General features: G+C 44.0%; 1 protein-coding gene across 5 annotated transcripts in view; it reads right to left on the bottom strand.

Moving 5' to 3' along the window:
• The window catches only part of lgr6 (leucine-rich repeat containing G protein-coupled receptor 6), a 263,473-nt gene that overhangs the window by 62,730 nt on the left and 178,839 nt on the right, over positions 1-21,904 (bottom strand). For all 5 annotated transcript variants that reach the window (XM_086011410.1, XM_086011414.1, XM_086011412.1 and 2 more), the window contains 2 exons: positions 19,251-19,466; positions 9,911-9,982 (listed from right to left, as the gene is read on the bottom strand). In XM_086011410.1, the coding sequence (XP_085867536.1) occupies positions 9,911-9,982; positions 19,251-19,466 (288 nt within the window). The remainder of the gene's footprint in view (positions 1-9,910; positions 9,983-19,250; positions 19,467-21,904) is intronic.

The following is a 21,904-nucleotide window of genomic DNA, read 5'->3' on the forward strand; positions in this document are numbered from 1 at the left end:
GTGTCGGTGTTTATGCGCCATGCGAGCAAATAGTTCTAATCACATTTACCCACCCTGTTCCCATATTCCTTCAACCTTTTTTCCTTCATCCACCTATCCAATCTAATCTTGGATGTTTGACAAAGTTTCTGCCTCAACCACTAACGCTAGAAATGAATTCCACTGCTATAGAAGGATGTGTAATTGTGGATAAGGATTTTGATGCCGAACAGGTTGCAGGCGGCAGATCTTTGGATAATTTGAAGTTGCTGTGGAGAGGAGCCCAGGAGATTAGGGAGGAAGCAATGTTGTGGAGGTAGAAGCATACAGTTTTATTGATGGATAGGATATGGGAGTTGAATCCTAGCTCTGAGTCAAATAGGACACTCAGGTTGCACACTGTCTGGTTTGACCTAAATGAGTAAAGGTGGAAAGGGAATGGATTCAGAAACTTGTGGGAGCTGAATTAATGGCTTCAGTTTTCTTGATGGTCACCTAAAGAAAGTTCCAATCATCCATTATGTCATCAGATAGTAGTTTGACTACACAGAAGTGGTTGAGGAGAGACAGAGCTGAGTATACATCAGAATACATATAAAAACTGACTCAAATGGGGATTATTTTCTATGCTCGTGCTTCCAGTGGGGAGCCGTGCCTTCTGGCAGCGCATGTGTGCACTGCTCATTTGTGTCCTTGAGATAAAAGGAGACAACTTTGAGTTGCTCAAATTGGTTTTCAGTGAGTTAGTGAGCTCAGACTTTGGGCTTGTGTTTATCACTCTCTAAGTAACATTTAACAAAAACAAAAAAAAAGTGCTGGAAATATACAGCAGGTCAATCAACATCTGTGAAGAAAGGCTTTTCCCTTTACATATACTGACTGACAAGTGGCATATTTCTTGAATTTTCTGTTTTTATTTTATATTTCCAGCATTTGGTGTAACCATTATTGCAGCCTACTATAGCCTTTAATAAGCTTGGCACAGATGACTGAATAAAATGGTGGCTGCAAGGGGAGCAAGGCGTTGGTAGTCACTAATTGGTTGCACATTGATGGAAATGAATCCCTTTGTGTTGCCGTAGATCCGGCCATTGTTCCCAACAGCCCAGATTGTCACGTAGTGCCATCGACAACCTTTGCATTTTGGGCAATCTGCAGTCCAGTGAAATTGGACAGCCCTGCCATATTGGTGCTGATGTTCAATGGCAAAGTTAATGAAAGTGTTGACCGAGCAGAGCAATGCATCAGTCATGCGGGGATGACGCCCAAGGTAGCCTGAAAGGAGGTGGAGGCATTAGGGCTGAGGGCAGTGGTGATCTTGACACAACAGGTGCCACCTGGCCTCTCTGGCATGCCTTCTTTGTTGTTCATCCTCTTGCGCGGTGCACAGAGCGGGCAGACAGCTGACAAGTTTGTGAACTTGACGATTTTCAGGCTCCCGCTTCCCAGGACAGGCATTTCTGGGCTAAGGCATGGCCATTGTAACTCGATGGTTACTTTATCCAACAGCTGCCCAATTTCATGCTGAATTTTGAAAATCCGCAAGATGACCTATAGATATTTTTTTCTCCCCAGCAGTGCTTTGACCTAAATAAACATTTAGAAAGTCAATTTGGGAAGAAAAGAAAATTATGCTCAGTGATTTAAACGGAAGCACCATTCCCTATCAGTTGAAAAAATAAACAAATCTCCCTCTTCATTTCAGCCCATTTGAAGAGAACAGAAATGTTGGTGCTCGTCAGTTTCCACTTGAACAGATAATTAGACCAGACTGGCCAAATAATTTAAATGACAGTTGCCGAGATCAAAGGCAAGTTGACTGTTATTCGCAAGTGTTACCATTTTTCAAAGGCACTCACTTTTGTCCGTAGGCATGTAGCTATGCATCTAGAGGCATCCGATCCTAAGGAGAGATTAGCTTTGCTGGGCTCCTTGTAACCACATTTCCATTTTTAATAAAACTTTTAAAAAAGTATTCCTCAATACTGCCAAAACAGTAAAACCACAAATTTCTTACAATTTGCTGTTAATATACCCTTCACTTTATTCTGTCACAACTTGCCCTTTCTATTTCCTTTCTAATTGCAAACTGACTTTACTGGCATCAATAAGCAAAAATTACTGAGATGATATTAATCAACAATATTTGTTCAAAGAACTGCGACAGCCGAATTGCTCAAGCTTTCTGTATTACCGTCAGGCTTTGATCAAGCTGACTGCAAACCTGTTTATTGAAGTTTGTTCACTGTTGTTGAACGACAAACTTATAGGGCTGGATTTTGTCAGTGTGGGCGGGCTGGGCCGTGTCAGGTGGAAATCGTGTCAGGACCCCGACTCCTAAGTGATGTGTTGGAAAAAGTGGGATTTTCCCCTAATTGGGCAATTGATTTCCTGCGTGTGGGAACCACTGGCCCAATGAGTCTTTTCATACAGAAAGTCGCCTCCGATGACGTCATCAATGCTGTTGGATTTAAGGCCTGCAAGGAGCCTTGCTTCTTCTGGAGACTGCAAAGGCTCTGCAATTTATATGAAGGAGTTGAATTGTGGAAAATGTCAATGATCAAGCAAAAGTGTGCTCCTCGGTTTGATGAGCCCTCCCTCCAAGCTCTGGTGTACGGAGCCAGCTGTAATAAAGAGGTGCTGTTCCCTTCCTCAGGGAGAAAAAAGCCACCCCAGCAGACAAAAGCTGTGTGGCTACAAGTGGCCGAGGAGGTGAACTCCATTTCGCTGAGCCGCAGAACCTAGCTGCAATGCAGGAAGAGGTTTCATGACCTTCTCCACACAGGAAAAGTGAGTATGACTTTCCCATCACCCTCAATCTGATCCCCATCGCCTCTCCTCACCAGCACTCTGCTTTGCCAACCTCTTCCTCCACATGCCACTTGACGCTTACATGCCTGCACCCTTACCCATTCCCTCTCTCTCTATGGTCACATTCACTTAACTATTCGACCATGCAGCCCTCACATTCCCTATCACTGTGATGCCATGACAACAACAACTTTCAACACAGGGTCATTTGTATCCTTCTAAGCATCTATGCTATGGATTCTCTACACTCACTCCTTCATTCTCACTCAAACTCCACTTGTGTCCCTCATTGCAGGGAAAGAGAGCCCACAATAAGAGGGAAAGAGCCATGACAGGAGGAGGGCCACCCTCAGTAGCCCAGCTCATCCCCTGGGAGGAGGCGGCCCTGGAAATTGCTGGGATCGAGGAGCATACCCAAGTGGGGGACGGACAGATGGGTGCATCACAGCAAGCTGGTGACAGAATAGTTTGGAATCTCTCTCATTGACATAGCATGAGTCACTGATAATGATTGTGATGCTCTAACAGATTGACTTATGATCATCTGCAATATTCAATGTGCATGTATCCTTGGCCTCACAGCTCTAACTCTTTCCGTTATTCCCCCACAGGACCATCAAAAGCCCCCGTACCCACTATCCAGGAGGAACAGCCTGAGCCTCCAGACTCCTCAGAGGAAGCTGCAACCTCTGAAGGCGCAGCGTCAGCAGAATTCAGTGCACCCAGCACCAGCGCAGACACTCACACCTCGGTGGGACCTTTGCGAGATAGAGTAGTGTTGTCACCTGGTATATCACAGCTCACAAGTGAGCATCAGCAGATGGTGGAGACAGGGACAGCAGTGGAGAGTCCTCATCAGAGGGCGCAGGACTCTGCCAGCTCGGCTCCACTGCATGTCAACCCTGTACCTCCGGGTCCATCCAAAAGGAGAGTGATGCTGGAACTCCAGGAACAGGTGCATGAGTCTCTGGCAGGTTTTGTCTCCAGGGTCGCTGCGAGTGTGGAGCGAATGGAGGAGTCCATCGCAAACATGAGCAGAACCTTTGTGGAGGCATTGGCGCATGAACGCATCACCGCGGAAAGGATGGCAACCTACGTGGAAAGGATGGCTACCTCCATGGTAAGGCTGGCTACCATAGAGAGGATAGGATAGCTACGGTAGAGGAGAGGATGGCTACATCCATGGAGGAGCTTAGTTGCCAGGGTATTGAAAACATAGTAATTGTTCAGAATAGAATGACATCTCTTGAGGAGTGATGGTCAGCTATTGAGCAAACAAACCAGACCTTCATGCAAGTCCTCTGGAGTAGGACTTCCAGTGCAGAAACGGGTCCTCATGGCCCCCCTGCAGTGCAGCAAGGTACTGTCAAGCCACTTGCTAGCTCTGAAGTGGGGCTGACCCATGAGTGGGATGTTGGTGGCAGACAACAAGGAAGTGGGGTCTCCTCTCCAAGCGCTCACATGACCATGTCACTTCAAAGCCCTCGGTCAGAGCCCCACCAGAGTCCTCACCCAACTGAGATGGGTGTCTCAGCCCCTGCACAGCCGCAGGAGCAGCAGACTGTTGGCGAGTCCTCACAGGTTCGCCACCCCAGAGGACGCCCGCCAAAGGCGTCGAGACAGAAGCAGCAAAAGAGTGAGCAAGGGGCCTCCACATCTGCTGAAGCCACAGGGGAAGCACTATGTAGGAGCATGCGTAAGAGGAAGATAAAGCACAAGTAGTCACAAGGGTAGTCACTTGGGTGCTGTGTTGTTTTGTTTTTGGACCAGCCATCATTGTGATTGTATTATAAAGTGTTTTGATGGCAAACTGTTGAGGTTGTGTCCTGTGTTATTTCGCAAATGGGACTTTCACATTGAGGGCTTGGGCGCCTTGTGATTGTCAGAATGGTGATCAGAGTGATAGGATTCCGCAGGTTCTTGTCCCTTGTCGATGCTCTGGTAAGAAAGAGCGAGACTAAAGTGCTTGATTGTGCAGGCTAAGCAAATCTAGCCAGGATGAATGCGTCCCTTGCATCCCAGGCAGCAATGTTATCGCGTGCTGGCGCCTTCTGGCCTGTGCATCTTCAGGTGGGTGACGAGCAGTTTGGCACTCCTGTTGATGCTCCTGCTGTTGGTGCTGCTGTTGCTCAGGGTTCTGCTGCTGCGGCTGGTCTGCATCCGAATCTGATGTCCAGGAGGAAAGGAATTAAATGTTCGCTATGCTTCTGGTATATGCCTCAGTTGAGGAAGCACTTAGTCAAGGTGGGGAGAGGGGTTTCCCAGGAGGTCACACTGGAGATGGGTGTCAGGCTCCAAACTGTTACAACACTGAGTATGCCTGCTAAAAGTTCCCCCAGACCTGAGACAACAAAGTTCTGCCACCTGCAAACGATCATTGATGAAAACTCCTTTGTAATGGTGGAGCTGCAGCTGTTCGTAAGCAATCCACTTGTGAGGCCGCCAGGATTCACTGGCGTGTTCCAGCGGAGGCGTGTAGGATGGGGGGAATGTCTAAAAATCAGAAAGGCCTCTCAAAATGGGATTATAGAGGCAATTAAGTGGGTGTTAAGGGCCTTAAGGGCCTATCCCGCCTCTTGGAGGCGGGATGGAAAGGGGTTCAGAAAACACGCATTTGGGAAAATTGCTTGGAGGTGGGATCAGGCCCGGCCATCATTTTTGGCAATTTTAACAACTCACACGCCTCCAATCCCGCCTCCTCGGGCCTGGCAAAATCGAGCCCATAGTGTCATCTTTGCAGTCATTACTTTCCTGTATGAGATTTAATTTGCCAAAAGGAAATAGCCCTAGGTATTAGAACGATCCCTGCGCTGGAATGGGTAGGCCTAAGGCTGATATTGGGCAATGGGCTTCATGTACATCAGGCCACCAAGGTACTGACTCTCTCAGGAAGCTCGCTGCGGAAGAGCATTTGAATTTTGAGCCACTGCATCGCAGACAGCAGCCCACAGGTAGACCTTGGGAGATGGGGGATGCTACCAGGAAAAGCGGGTGACCGGGAAAGGAGGGCGGGGAGTGATCAGGAGAGGAGGACGGCCGGGACCAGGTTTCGAAGTGGGGATTGGGAATTGGTTCAAGGCAGTGATCGGGAAGGTGGGGTGGTTGGTGGGGGGGGGTTGCAAGGCAGTGATCTGCAGGGGGGAGCGAGGTGGTAATCAGAAGTGGGGGAGGGGGGCGGTGTAGTGATCAGGAGTGGGGGGGGTTGTGGTGGTGATCGGGGGGGTCGAGGTGGTGATCGGGAGTGGGGGGGGGGGTCGTGGTGTTTTCAATGACCTGCAAAAGTCATGTCAGGGACATACTTTTGAACATAATTGCAAATAGTGGCACTCCCAGCCTCACTTTCAATATCAACTACGTAATATATAAAATATAAGGCAAAGAAAATATCTATGATGCTCAAATGGTGATTCAGGTCTGATATGGTTTACTAACCAAATGTTTTCCAAAACAGGATTTGACTGTAGGAGTGGAGTCTGTAAATGGAGATTTGTCCCCTCGTTTGGTAATATGCAAAATGTTCAAGCTGTCTCAGGTCCTTTTCATTTCAAAAAGAATGCATGTGCATGTGCTTTTCTTATTTAAGTGGTAAATGTGGAGTATGTGAGGCAAAGATAGCTTCTTCACTTGAGAAATAGGAAGGGCCGCACGCATTGGATTTTATCAACACAAATAGCAGCCATTTATTGGCAAGTACAACCAGTACCTTTGATGTTAAAATGTTACATTTTTAATTTCTACATGAATTATAAAGCATATGCAAAATAAGTATAAAAGTGCTTGTGATTACTAAATGTGCCACATTCTAGATCTTTGGTTTTCTCATATATATTCTGAGGGCCTCGTTGTGATGCAATGGCACCTACACATGAAATATGTCAGATGATCTGAGTTTTCATAATGTTATCATTCTCGAGTTATAATGGCGCACAGTCACATGAGATCATGTAATGCAAACTTCAAAATTTAGTTAATTATTAGGTGAGACTATTTGATCTATTCCAACCACAAATCATGTAATATTCCCTATTAAAGACCGACTCATTCATTTAGCCTCCCGAGGGGGGAATAATCATGTAAAACTTTGAAGAACGTAAAATCCAGTAAAATTTCATCCCGACTCTGTACAGGATGTAATTGAACATTCGACCTTGACCAGTTGCATTTCACAAGTGATATTTCCAGAGTCCAGCAGCACAGGATTAGCTGTATTCCATCGATTATTTTGATCATCACATTTATCAAGACGAGGGATGTTAGTCCTGGAGAATGGAACTCTTCTGAGTTTCGGCAGCCAGTGTCCGCATCAAGCTCTTCCAGGTCAGGCACAGGACTGCCAAATGCTGGGTAAAGCTCCCTCTACTATGCCTGAATAATGGAGGTGAGATTCGTCTCAAGCAGTCGTGCAAAACAGGCGATGACACCTCGGCATCGCATTGAAGCCAACGGAAAAGAAAATCAGGCAGAGTGTAAAGCAGTCTGCCGATGCACTATCGCACCTTTTGCACTACTGTCCCCAAGACAGATTTATCCTTCAATGAGGCCCAGTCTCAGAAGTGCATTCCCTGCTACACCAGTGTAGTAACTTTTCCATTTCCCATAGCAGCCATTCTGTTGCCTCTGAGTGAGATTTGTAATTGATGCTGAATTAGGGACAATTCTATGCTGCAGGTCCATTCTCACTAGGAACTGGATTTACACAATTTTTACACATTTTACATAGTACTTGCTGCAGTGTGTACCATCTACAAGATGCACTGCAGCAGCTCGCCAAGGCTTCTTCGGCAGCACCTCCCAAACCCACGACCTCTACCACCTAGAAGGACAAGGGCAGCAGGCACATGGGAACACCACCACCTCCAAGTTCCCCTCCAAGTCACACACCATCCTGACTTGGAAGTATATCGCCATTCCTTCACCGTCGCTGGGTCAAAATCCTGGAACTCCCTCCCTAACAACACTGTGGGAGTACCATCACCACACGGACTGCAGCGGTTCAAGAAGGCGGTGCACCACCACCTTCTCAAGGGCAATTAGGGGTGGGCAATAAATGCTGGCCTTGCCAGCGACGCCCACATCCCGTGAATGCATGAATAAAAAATTTACAGACAGCTGACGGAGGAGACTTTCAGCCAATTAGTCTGGGCTGGAATTTTACCCAAACTCCGCAGATATAAAGCCAGTGTCTAACCAACTGTGCCCAGTTCCCTTTTTTAAAGGAATTAATCAACATGACATTAAATGTTTTTGATGAGAGTCTTTTCCTCTTATCTATAGCAGTGCGAGAGAGGAATTTCATTTTTTTTAGCTTCAGCTTCATTTGAAGTTTGTCATTTAGACTCATTTCTTCTACGACTTCATTCAAAGTTCAAACTAAATAAACATTACCTGTGCCTTTCAGTATTTTAAAGATCTGGATCATGTCCCCTCTTAGTCTTCTCCAATGAAAACACATTCAATGTTGTGAGTATCTATTCATAACTTAGCATCTGTTCTGAACCCTATTCAATGCATCAATGTCTCTTTGAAGTAAAGGTGTCCAAAATACACAATGTTCTAATCAAAAGTGCTTGACATGCATCCCAGATCTCAATTAGCTCTATTGATAATAGCTTCGTACTGACTAGGTACGTACATATTTCATCTACTGATGTACACTACAGTAAATCTTTTACAAAAGAATTCATTCTCTATTCCTTAGCCCTTCATGTAGTCCAGATCTCTTTGAATGCCATCAATAAATCTGTTAACACTTGGCTACATAACTTGGTGCCATCAAAAAATGTAATAATAGTACTGGAAGCACAAACCTCCATATCATTCGATGATAATGTAAATCATAGGGAACAAACCCTACATAGCTCCACTAGACATTGCTCTAAGTCAGTCCGTTTGTCATCACCTTCTGCTTACTATTTATTATAAAGACAATTTTCAAACTGGACTGCTAATTTTCATTACATCCATGAACCTCAAACACCTTTCACATGTGGAACTTTATCAAGACTCTTCTGAAAATCGAACTACAAAATGATATCCATTGGATAGCCTCTAATGGAGTTACCTCCTCAAACAAGTTTAGTGGTCATGAGAGATGGTGCACTGCTTCTAAAAATGCTGACTACCCCTTACAACCTCTATACTCTTTAAACACTGACAGAAACTTGTAAAATACCCTTATGTCTAATTCTTTTAAAGAACCATTTATTCAGTTAAAATTTAAAGTTAAAGTTACATTTATGTTTAGTGAAAAATTGAGAGGTCTGCACTGTTTTCTCTACATAGACACTACTAGAATTCAAACTCATGGATTTAGTAATGTGAAGTAAGGAGCATAACCATGACCAAAATGTACTAAAATAGTTTATTTCTTCCATTTCTGTTTGAATAAATGAGAAGAATAACTGCCCTTCTGCCATTCCTGACCTGCGTTACCACTGCATTGCAAGGCAATTTACAATGATACCACCATTTCGAAAGTGTCATCTGGAAACTTCCACTTATTCTTTAGAACTGCAAAGCATTAGCCAAGTGGCTAAATCGCATGGGACTACATTAAAATATCATGGAGGGGAATAACTGTAAAATTATGGAATTTTTATAAATCATCCCCTACTCCAAAAAAAGTATGAGTGTTCAAATTTAATTAAAAAATCAAAGAATCACCATGGAAACAGAAAGCTTCCAGTTTGGGAATATACATTCCAGGCAGCTCATCAAAAATGTTTCCTAACATTGTCAAATGGCACTCCGAGAGATTTATAACACTGAATATAGAGATGATGCTACTCATTCATAAGTGAAAGACATGCAATAATATCATTGCATTGGGGCTAATCTGGTCTGTTTAAAGCTCCTGTGAGGGCATTTACAATAGATTGTTGTGCTTAGCAAAATTCATAAAACAGTCACATGCTCAGTTACATTCATTGGAAACAGACCAGTCCTTCCCTTGGTGTGATGGTAAAACTTTCCAACTATCTTTCATTGCCAGTTGTTTTTAAGGTTGCCATTGCCTCAGGTTTTTTTTTGAAGCTGCCCTATTTGACTAGTTTATGGCCCGTACAAGCTTTAACTTTATTTATCAGTTCTAATCAGCAGCAGCAGCTACATGGTTACTTACAGTGTTTCCAAGCTGTGGAGTCCATCAAAGCAATTCTTTCCAAGAGACTGAATATTGTTGTTATGGAGATGCCTGGAGATGACATTTGTATCTCATTTAGGAAAAGGATATTCAGGAGATAAACTAAAAAATGTTAAACTGTAGCATTTTAAACACTTCTCTTAAAAAAAAAAGCAAAAATTGAAGAAAAATTAAGAAAATATGGAAAGGTTTCTTAAATACCGTACTGCTCGCATCTTTAAGGGTTGTGCGAGTCAGTCATTGAACGATATAACTGCTATCACTAAGCATGTTTACTGAACATTGATTAGAATTACCAATACAAATAGCTGCTAGCTCTCTCACGACTGAACATATACAACAATAGCTAATTAATATGTTCATTCTCTGCAAATCTTGTTTTGTCTATTTTTATTTATTATTAAGTCTAGATGCAGGGCCAAGACCCTTAGTGAAGAACATCATGATAGTTTAGCTAGTTAATGAAGCTGGTTCTAAATAGTTGGATTTTAAATCAGTTTTTCCCCCCACGTGCAACTTGCTAGAAATAAGTGTTTACATTTTATGAGATTGTGCAGATTCGATAATATAGATGACAAAAAGGGAACTTTATAATTCCAAATCAAATTGGAACGATGCACATTCTGGAAAAATCTCAGTCTTGACAATACAATGAGCGAATTGCCTCTCTAAATGACAAAGTCATTAGGCAAGGGCGTCACTAAAATTTAATGTAGGAGTTTGAGAAAGTAACAGAACAGACAACATGAAAAACGATACTAGAGTGCACACATGGTACTTTTCCCCTGAAATTTTGGATTAAAAATTAATGTAAATTTTCAAGTGAGTTTTGATCTACATGAGGGAGTGTAGTCAAGGAAATCCTGTTGCTAGCTTTTGATTAAGGTCTGGTGTTTTGCCAGCATCTTGCTGAAACGCCCCATTTTATTGGAGTCAGACACAGAATTCTCTTAAGATTACGCTCCAAAATTAAGCCAATTAATGATGAGTTCCATTTTGGTAATTAAAAGCAGCCAATCTTGAAAGAAATGCCATTTAGATTATTCATGATTAAGCCTGTACTTTCACTAAGTCCCATAGTGGCATGGTTCAAAGTAGATGAGCTTTACATGGCGGGTAGGAAGAACTGACGTCTTCCTTATAGCGAGAGCACTTCCCGTTGCTGCAGGACAGAGCAATACCTGTACTGATTGCTTCTTTCCCCCACCAGACGCCCTCCCCTGCCATCACTCCAGCTAAAGGAAACTAGTTGGAGCCCAAGTGAGTCTAGCTGAAGGAGGAATCAGAGGAAAATTGGAACTACAAACAATCTAGTATCAATCTATGGTAAATAATACAAGGTTGAAGCAGTCCTAGGTAACTTAGATGTTGATTCCAAATAGAGAGCCATATATTGTACAGGCTGAACAATTACCTGTACCAATGTATATCTGTGTGCATAGCACAAGCCATTGTGAGAGCTGGGAAGCAGTAACTGAGTTGTTGCAAATTAAGTATTCTTGCTTTGAAAATATATGGCTTTTATTTCTCAATGATTTAAAGAGCCAGAGAAGTAAAAGAGTACGGCACCAAGATCATATCATCATAATAGGTTAAATTGCTAAGCCAATTATTCACCTACATGAAATGAAAGTGCCTATATAAAAACTAGTTTAAATTTCATTTGGGGTTACTCTTATTGCATATTTAGCACTGAGGAACAGAACATTTCCTTTACCAATGTTTATATCAGATGTCAACGTCAAGCACCCCTCGGTCAAGTTAGCACAATTTTGATGTGGCGTGAAGTTCTCTCTAATCTGATCTGACAATGAGCCTGAACTGCCATCTTAGCAAAACAGCCCCTATTACAGCAACATGAATATTTCCATTTCCCATCCCAGTTTCTGACTCAGGCTGCCAATTTAGTGAAAACCAATGCTATAGTTTGGGAAAATTCATGTTGTGGACATTTGGAACTTGGTTGAAATTATCTAAACCCATTCATTCCACTTAAGATCCTTAAAACCACCAGAGAGAGGAAACTTTATTGCCATTAATCTGAAATCTTACTTTTTATTGCTAGGTTAACTAAATGTCATCCATGTGCTGGATACTCAGGCAATTTGATAGTAGCACTCTGAGCCATTGTCCACTTAACAATAAAACAAGAATGCATGGGCAGAGCTGAATAAGATCATATCAGATCTGTACAAATTCCAATTTCATTCTCCGTATACACCATGTCATTCAAATCTAAGCAAAACATTAATGGTAAAGTTTTGCCTCTTTTGAAGCTTTAAGCAGGTAGATGTGGCTTTTGGTTCACACTGAAGAGCCAGTGGCTTTTGATATATGTTCCTGTGCACGGGAGGCTGCATGCCAAAGGTACATTAAAAGGACCTGGCAACAATTTCCCAGTAATTAAGAAACCTTAAAGAAAACCTACATTCTTCTTAATACACTACTTTTGCAACACTTCAGCAAGCTAACACAGTCAAACACCTATTAACTCCAGTCAATGTCACTCCTAGGTTAGAAAATTGGAATTATGCCTGGCTGCTTTTTGTATATTTTGTACATAAACTATTTATTTAAACAATTGAGTTGTTAAAAATAACACCTTTGATTCACTTTCTTTTCACCTGCATGCATAAAGGTTCCAAGTGATGTTTTCTTCACTTCATCATTTGAAAAAAGTGCATAATTCTGAAAAACATGTTGCTGCTTTAGGGTGGGACTGACACAGAAAGAAAGGAGTCAGCCTTGGCTCAGTAGCAGCACATTCGCCTCTGAGTCATAAGATTGTGGGTTCAAGTCCCACTCCAGAGGCTTGAGCACATAATTAAGGCTGACACTGCAGTGTAGTACAGAGGGAGTGCTGCACTGTTGGAAGTGCCATCTTTTGGATGAGACATTAAATCGAGCCCCCCCCCCCGACTTCTCTGGTCGATGTAAAAGATCCTGTGGCACAATTCAAAGAGGAAGAAGGGATTTCTCCCCAGCATCCAATATTTATCCCTACATTAAAATAGTGACTGCTCTTTAAAAGTACTTCATTGGCTGTGAAGCACTTTCAGATGTCCCAAGGTCATAAAAGGTGTTATACAAAGGCAAGTTCTTTTTATGGAGCATTTTCACATCCTGAGGACATCCCAAAGCCCTCAGTCAATTAATTACTTTTGAAGTTTCCACAAACAGCAATGAAATAAATAACCAGTCATCATACAGTCTCCTATTCCAACTCGTTCTTTCCCACGACCTCAAAACTGTGGAGTATTTTACCTCCCTCAATCTTTCCTTCCCCCTATGAATGATACAGCACAGAAGGAGGCCATTTGGCCCATCGCGCCTGTGCCTGCTCTTTGGTAGAGCTATCTAATTAATCCCACTCCCCTGCTTTTCCCCCATAGCCCTGTAACTTTTTTTTTCCCCCTTCAAGTATTTATTCAATTCCCTTTTGAATGTTACTATTGAATCTGCTTCCACCACCCTTTCACGCAGTGCATTTCACTTCAGGCTTTTAAAATCTAAGCTTGGCGTTAACTAATTGCTATTTCTTGATGTAGAAAGCACTTGCATTTATATAGCGCCTTTCACAACCTCAAGCAGCCCCATGGTGCTTTACTGCCAATGATGTACTTTTGAAGTGTAGTCACTATTGTAATATAGAGAAACACAGCAGCCAATTTTCACAAAGCAAGGTCCCACAAACAATGAGATTAACGATCAGATGATCTGTTTCAGTGATAAATGTTAGCCAGGACACCAAGCGAATCTCCCTGCTCTTCTTCAAATAGTGCCATTGGATCTTTCACATCCACCTGCACAGCTCATCCAACAATGCAGTTCTCCTTCAGTATTGTACTGAAGTATCATCCTAGATTATAATCCCAACTCCTGGAGAAGGACTTGAACCCACAACCGCTGACTTGGAGACTGTAGTGTATGTACCCGTCTACCTTTAAGGGAACTATTGAATGTAACCGTTCACCTTTAAGGGAACTACTTTAGGTGTGGCACTATTTGTTTGGCTTCTGTATACTGTAATACTGATAGTGACCACACCAGTATATAAGTGTTGTAGCAGGATTTCTGGGGCAGATTCGCCCGGACCTTCGAATAGTAAAGACCTGTTTGTTTGTTACTTCTGAAGTCTGTGTATTTATTAACTGCACAACCCACAGACTTTACAGTGGCGACGAGTCCGATCGTACCCTGCAGCAAGATTACCATAAGCAACGAAGAGCGTCGAAGAGAGACAACCGCCCTCGTTGTGCTACCAAAAGAAAACACGAGGCTGCAACAACAGAAAGCAGGAAGACTAACAACAAAAGCTGTATCAGCAACAGGCACTGACTACCCTTCTGCCACGGTGCGGAGTGAGCCGACCAGCAAGAAACAAGGCGGCCGAAGAGACTGTGAGTAGGGGAAGGTGTAGAAGCATCCAGAGGATAAGGGCAGAGCACTCGACCTCGGTCGAGGGGGAGCTGTGCCGGCCAAAAGTCGGGTCCAACGGCATCGGGTGACAGCCGGACCGCGATCGGCGGGACAATCGGGGCAGCGACCGCAGCCACGAAGCGCTGAGCCTGCGAGTAGGCGCGGGAAGAGAAACCCAGCCGCAGCCGGGGAGGGAAACACCAGTCTGCGAGAGGGCTGGGGAGGCGAACGGGAACCGTGCGGGTGAGAGCCGGGTGCGGAGAGAGAGACTGCGAGGAGCCGGTCCAGCGGCTGAGCTGTTCTCCACCAACGGGGTACTCAGAGCCGGCAAAACCGAACGTGCGGGAGTGGGTGAGAGACACAGCCGAAAACGGGGTGAGAGACTGCGCGAGAGCCAGTCCAGCGGTGAGCTGTTCTCCACCAACGGGGTACCCAGGGCCGGTAGCATCGAACGTGCGGGTGAGAGAGACAGAGCCGGGTACGGAGAGAGAGACTGCGCGAGAGCCAGTCCAGCGGCTGAACTGTCCTCCGCTAACGGGGTGTACCCAGCGCCGGTAGAGCCGTGCGGGCGGGAGGAAAAGACATAGCCAAGTAAGGGGAGCTGTGCGGTAGCCAGCCAGCGGCTGAACCTGTCCGCTGAGGGGGAAGCGTACCCCTTCCACCGGGAAGAAACGCGGGAAGCCGCCATTAGGCGGAGAAGACGCCAGAAGCGGGAAACCGCCATTGAAGTGGGCGGGGCGAGAAAGGAAGAGCGGGAAACCGCCATTTTCGCGGGAAAACCGCCATCTTGATTGACATACCGCCATTGAAGTGGGCGGGGAGAGAAGGAAAGAGCGGGAAAACGCCGATTTCGCGGGAAAACCGCCATCTTAGAAACAAATAAATAAATAAGAAATACTGGTGCTGCTCCCAAGGGAAGAAAGATGCCTAAGCGAGGGAATATTAACGACTTTAATTCTGAAATAGAAGACTGGGCCACGTACGTGGAACGCATAGAGATCTATTGCGAAGCCAACAAAATAGAGGAAGACGACAAGGCGATAACATTGCTAAACTCGATGGGGGCAAAAACATACGGGCTCTTGAAGCATCTAATAGCACCAAATAAACCAGTGGATCAGACCTTCGAAGAGATTGTGGCTGTGCTGAAGGACCACTTGAACCCCACACCGCTGATGCTGGCTGAACGATTCAAATTCTACGCAAGAACGCAGAAGAAAGACGAAAGCAATGCGGAATACTTGGTCGAACTGCGTAGGCTAGCGAAATACTGCCAGTTCGGAGGGAATCTGACAGAAGCGCTGCGGGACAAGTTCGTATGCGGATTGTCCAAAGAAGGGACGCAGAAGCGACTACTGGAAGAGAATGACCTCACACTGGACAGGGCTGTCCTTATAGCTGCATCGCACGAAGCCGCAGCGAAAGGAACGGCGGAAATGCAACTAAAGGCGACGGCACTCGGGGTGGACCAAATTACTTCAAGCACAACAAAATGCTACCGTTGTGGGAAGACAACGCATGACCAGAATCAATGCTGGTTTAAGAACCAAGAGTGTAGGAAATGTGGCAAACTGGGTCACATCGCGAAGGTATGCCGGTCCGGGAAAAAGATCAATAATCAAAGGAAGCCACCACCAGAAAAGTACAACAAGGTACACAAGGTGGCTGAGAAGAGTTCAGACGAACAGAATTCAGACTCAGACCCAAACAATCAGGAGCTGGGTAGTCTGAGAATCCACAATGTGGGTAAAGAAACGGATCTACAGGCCATCTGGGTCATACTAAAAATAGCTGGAGTCCAAATAAGAATGGAGCTGGACACTGGATCAGCTCTATCAGTCATCAACTGAAGGGACTACCACCGGCTATTCTCTCACATACCTTTAAGAAATACCAAGTTCGTATTACAGACATACACGGGGCATAACGTATACCCCGTGGGGAAAATAAGAGTCAAGGTGAGAGATAGGGGTAAAGAACACCCAAGAATGAGCTTGTACGTATTACCTGAGGGAGGACCACCACTTCTAGGACGGGAGTGGATTAAGAAAATAGACATGGAATGGCATTACCTAAAAGCCATAATGAGGGTGGACTTGGTGCAAGCTATTAGCTCAGATTCTGAAATGGATGATGATAAGACCAAGTCGAAAACGAAGACAGGCAGAAGGACTTATGGTACCAAGAAGAATAAAGCTGCAGAGCAGAACTCCAGGTTGACAGAGAATTCTGAGCCTGTTCAAGCAAAGGATTCATCCATGACGGAAGAACACCGAGCTCGGACGCAAACTTATGTCAAAGTACGACAACAATTAGAACAGTTGAGTGATTGTCTCGTACAGGAGATGAAAAATATGGAAAAGTTCTGGGACACCGAATGGGGAAACCTGGAAAGACTACAGAGACAGCTAGCTCAAGCAGAGAGCGACCATAGAGCCATCATGGTCAAATACCAATCACATTCCCCTGATGCTGTTCAGGAACTAGAATATTTACAGAATGAACCAAAGGAAGAGGAATCTTCAGGGAGCCAGGATTTTATTCCAGTTCTTCTTTACGACTCCTTACAAGCAGAGTGTGAGAAGTTGAAAGAACAGTATGAACAGGCCCAGGCTACAATTCAGAAGGGGGTTAACTCGGCAGCCTCCGAAAAGCTAGTTTCAGTAGAAGCATATGAACAACTAAAGGTTGAACATGAGCAAGAAGTCCAAAGGCTGCAGGAAATTCTTGATGAGCTCAAGGCCAAGACAGACTCATCGATAGAAGCTCCATCCATAGATGAGCAATTAGAGGTGAAAATCATGGCAGAGCATGAAAGACAGGATGTCCAAGAACTTATAAAAACACTGAAGGACACCCAAGACAAATATGAGGCGGCAATGTCTGAGGTTCAACAACTTGAAGAACAGATTCAACTGGGAATCCTTGCAGTGGAAGAACAGGACACTGTAAGAATGGTCCCTGAACATGAACTAGAGAGCATCAGGGCGCAACTTTTCTGAGCGCTGAAAGCCAAAGTTCAAGAGGAACGTAAGGTGGAAGTATTGGAGAAAGAGGTGGATGAAATGGAGAAGACTCTGATCCACCGTGTTCCCAGGGAAGAGTTAACCGTCGGCCAACTCCTTCATATGCTGAAGGACAAGACTCTACAAGGGGAACAATCTGAACACGAGCTTCAATCTTCAGGGGGAACGAGTTCGGAGCTCTCAAAAGTCACGGAGATAGCTGAGGTGGCAACACAAATTTTACAAGGATGCCAAAAGTACGTTGAATCACGTCAAGGTGAACAGAAGAAGGTGGAAACCGTTACTTCAGTAGAAGGGTTAAATAGCCTGATAACGCAATTACCGGTGGAAAGGAAGGTATTGAACTCACAAATGAGGTCCGTCGTGAAGGAATGGCAGATAACCCAGGAAGAGCAGGATGAATATGAATGCATGAAGAAGGCTTTTCAAGAAAGATGTTTAGGGAAGGAACCACCGTCAGCTAACGTCCAGACGGGTGAGGAGGAAGAAGAAGTCTCTCTCGCTGGCCTAACTCAGGACGAACCTGAATATTACCATGACCTGTTGAGTGACACTGAATATTATGAGGATGTGGTCTGCCCAGCTTGTGATGAAAACTCTCAAAGTGCTGAAATCCGGATGAAGCACTTAAGGTCTAAGGAACATAGAGAGTTGGTGGCGCTACAGCTGGCAGCCGAGAAAGGAGCTCCGAGAGTTTCAAAAAGGCAGAAAAGAAAAAGAAGAAGCAGAAGATAATAACTGTCTAAAATATTAGCACTTCTACCATTCCAGGCGGGACATTACGAAAGGAGCTAAATTAGTTGAAAAACTGGTAAATGTCAAGACAGCCAGTTGGTTGTCAAAGTCCGCACTGCTGGTTCAACAGGACGAATGTTCAAGCTGCTACGTCAAGAAAAAGGCTATGGAGGAGTCACGCTAGCCAGGTGAACCGGCTACCCCAAAGAAATGTTGTTCGGAACGAGTCAAGATCAGAGACTGAATCTATGAACTGTTTCCGCAGAGACGGAACCTGTGAACTGTTTCCACCGAGATTATATTTGTAAATTGTTTTATATGACATTGACTCCACCGAGATTATAGCTGTAATTTGTTTTATAGGAAGTTGAAGATATTTATGTTTAACGGGGACTCTGTAAGTAATAAGCTAAAAAGGGAGGATTGTAGTGTATGTACCCGTCTACCTTTAAGGGAACTATTGAATGTAACCGTTCACCTTTAAGGGAACTACTTTAGGTGTGGCACTATTTGTTTGGCTTCTGTATACTGTAATACCGATAGTGACCACACCAGTATATAAGTGTTGTAGCAGGATTTCTGGGGCAGATTCGCCCGGACCTTCGAATAGTAAAGACCTGTTTGTTTGTTACTTCTGAAGTCTGTGTATTTATTAACTGCACAACCCACAGACTTTACAGAGACGAGAGCGCTACCACTGAGCCAAGCTGATAATTAGTAGAAGGCATAATGAAAGAAAAGGGCATTTTTTAACCTTAAAAGTACCAATAAACAACAATTTCTAAATTAATTATTAAGCAGCAGGATAGTTCCAATAAAAAAAAGTGACTAGTTCCAGATGCAGGATTGCCTGCTTTAGGTCTGACAAGTTTTAACCATTCTCAGCTTGACCAGGAGGTGGAGCACCAAGTGGTGATCAGCTCCTCCGAACAAAGTGAAAACTGTGGGAGAATCTGATTCCACCTCATCCATTTGGATTGTGGCTTTTCACAGGGTTCTTCCCACCATCCAACATGAAGGAGGACATTGGGAGGCACATGTTAAAAAAAAGAAAGATGGCTTTCACTAAAGCTAATCACCATTTTTAGCAGTTTTACTTACAGAAAAAAAATCAATTAAAAAAAAATTGCAATACTTACAATACAACCAGGCTGGATAGGTTGACGAATGCAGAGTCAGGGATGTGTGCTATTTTGTTGAGAGCTAGGGTCATTGCCTGGAGTGATGGCAAGTTGTTGAGAGCTCGAACAGGAATTTGAGTCAGTGCATTATCATCAAGCCAGAGGTGCCGTAGGGATTGCAACCCTTCAAAGCTGCTCTGAGGTATGTCTGAAATCAGATTTGCATCCAGACGTCTGTAAGAACAATAAAGTTTAAATTACTTATGTTTTTTGAAGTATTATTGCATAACTAGTTGGCAGTAAAATAATTAATACCATTTAAATGTACAAATCAATTATATGCATTTATATAACTTGGAGCTAGGCTGTTCAGGGGTGATGCCAGAAAACGCTTCTTCACACAAAATGTAGTGGCAATCTGGAACTCTCTCCCCCAAAAAGCTGTTGAGGCTGGGGGTCAATTGAAAATTTCAAAACTGAGATTGCTGGATTTTTGTTAGGCAAGGGTATTAAGGGTTATGGAACCAAGGCGGGTAGATGGAGTTAAGATACAGATCAGCCATGATCTAATTGAATGGCAGAACCAGCTCAAGGACTGAATGGCCTCCTCCTGTTCCTATGTTCCTTATGCAATGTGGTAAAGTTATATCTGACCGATAACCAAAACCTGACATGAGGTAGAGTAGTGAGGTAGAGTAGCAAGGTACATAGGTGAATAAGGATACAGATATACTGGTACTTTTTCATCAGTGCACAATGTTTCTGGGTGCAAAAGGGATATTATAACACAAGAGACTGCCAAACACAATAAAACCATGAGCTACGAGAATTTTCCAGGCGACTGTCTCAAACCCAATTTAAGTTCACACTGAGTGTAGTATAATTACAACCTCAAAGAACAATTAAGATTGACAATATCAATTCATTTTTGAAGTTGGCTGTAAGTATATGAGCATGTTAAAGATAAAATGTTGGTGGGTTCATTTTTTTCCTGTGTTGAAGTGGGTTGATAAAAACACATACTTTGGAAAAAAAACCCATAAAGTTTGCTCCCATGAAGTTACTTTCAACACAGTATCACTGTTAAAGTGCAGCTCCATAAATGAATCATCTGCATTTAGTGGCTTGGTTTTAACTCCTGGACGTGAACATGGCAAAGCAAGCCTGCCCAGAAGCAGCAGCAGGCGGGCTCGACTGATTTTAACAGCCGGGCCTCATTAACATGCCACTTGCTGACTTCCTGTCTAAAAGGGCAGGGCAGTCAGTGGGAAGAGACCAGGACACCTGGGTTTACTGGGCGGTGCAGGGAATCTGCTGGAATGGTCCCCTGCACAAGGTAAGTGTACCAGGAGAGGAATCTCAGTTGCAAATGGGAACCCAGAGCAGGAAGGCCCACGGTTTCCATCTGGGGTCTGGAGGAGCAGAAGTGGTTAAAAAATGTTAAAAACTTACGTTGAGGGGCTTCTCTGGCCCTGGCGCCTGTTCCCGGCAGGTTTAGCCTGGGGCTGGGGGGAAGCCATAACTGCTCCCCGCTCAGGCCTCAGGTTAAAAGAACAGATCAAGCCCCGAAGACGTCATCAGAGCACGATGTGCATATTTAAAGAGGACCCCGCCAAAACCCTGTATCCTTGCTGTCTGATATTTAATATTGTAGTCGGCCAGATTGCGGTGGGAAAGGAGTAAGACCCCCGCTCCATCCCCTCCCGCCTGGTTTCCATCATGTGGTGGAAGTTAAAATCAACCCCTACGTATTTGGTAAAAATATGACTTACAACAAACCAGCATGACTCATTTTAAAAAGATTTCATTTATTGCTTGTACAAACATATTCGCTAATGGCTACACCTCTATAATAAACAAATATATCCATTATCTGAGCACACCTAGAAAGTTAAACCACTGCTGCTTATACATACTGGTTCCAATTGCCAATGACATTTCCTACATAGCCACAAATTGAGTCTTTTAAGCATGTCCAATTATACATGAGGTGATAAGAGGTTTTAAAATATCTTCACTAGCTCCTCTGGACTGACTGCTGGATGGCAATGGCACGAACAAGGAATTGTACAAAACCAATTCAAACTAGTATTTGCTACAATCAGTGTTAAAGCAATTGCTTTTTAGAATGAATAATGTATTTAATGCACCAATGCAAAGTCACACCTGTCAACTAACAAGGTCAACAACTTAAAAATATATATTCAGTGTTAGATCTGTGCCATATTATAGGTTTCATCCCTGCTTCAAGCAAATGGGCAAGTGCTTTTAACTCTTTTTTATCCTCTGCTTGCACTGCCTCTAGCTTTCTAGATTGGTAAATAAATCCATGACTGTTTTAATGAAATTTATTGTCACTTTTAAACAGAAAAATTCTGTAACTAATTTTTGCATCTATTAGAAAGGGGGTAGGTAGGGCATGACTTGCAACCAACACCCGGGGCTGGATTTTCATTCAGAAGTCGGGAAGGAGGCTCGACTACAACTTTCGGGTTGTAGTCCCGCCTCCATCGAGATGCGGCCAATCCACGCGATTTTCACTTGATTGACCTTGTTGAGCCCGCCCAGTGAGCTCAGCAGGCCAATTAAGGGCCACCCGGCAACAGATGACGTCACAGACTGAAATTTCATCTGTCAAGACGTGTTGACAGATGAAATATCAGTGTTTCACA

The sequence above is a fragment of the Somniosus microcephalus genome, chromosome 18 (genome assembly GCF_052327205.1).
Source record: "Somniosus microcephalus isolate GS21.2 chromosome 18, FLI_Smic_1.0, whole genome shotgun sequence".
Lineage (NCBI taxonomy): Eukaryota > Metazoa > Chordata > Chondrichthyes > Squaliformes > Somniosidae > Somniosus > Somniosus microcephalus.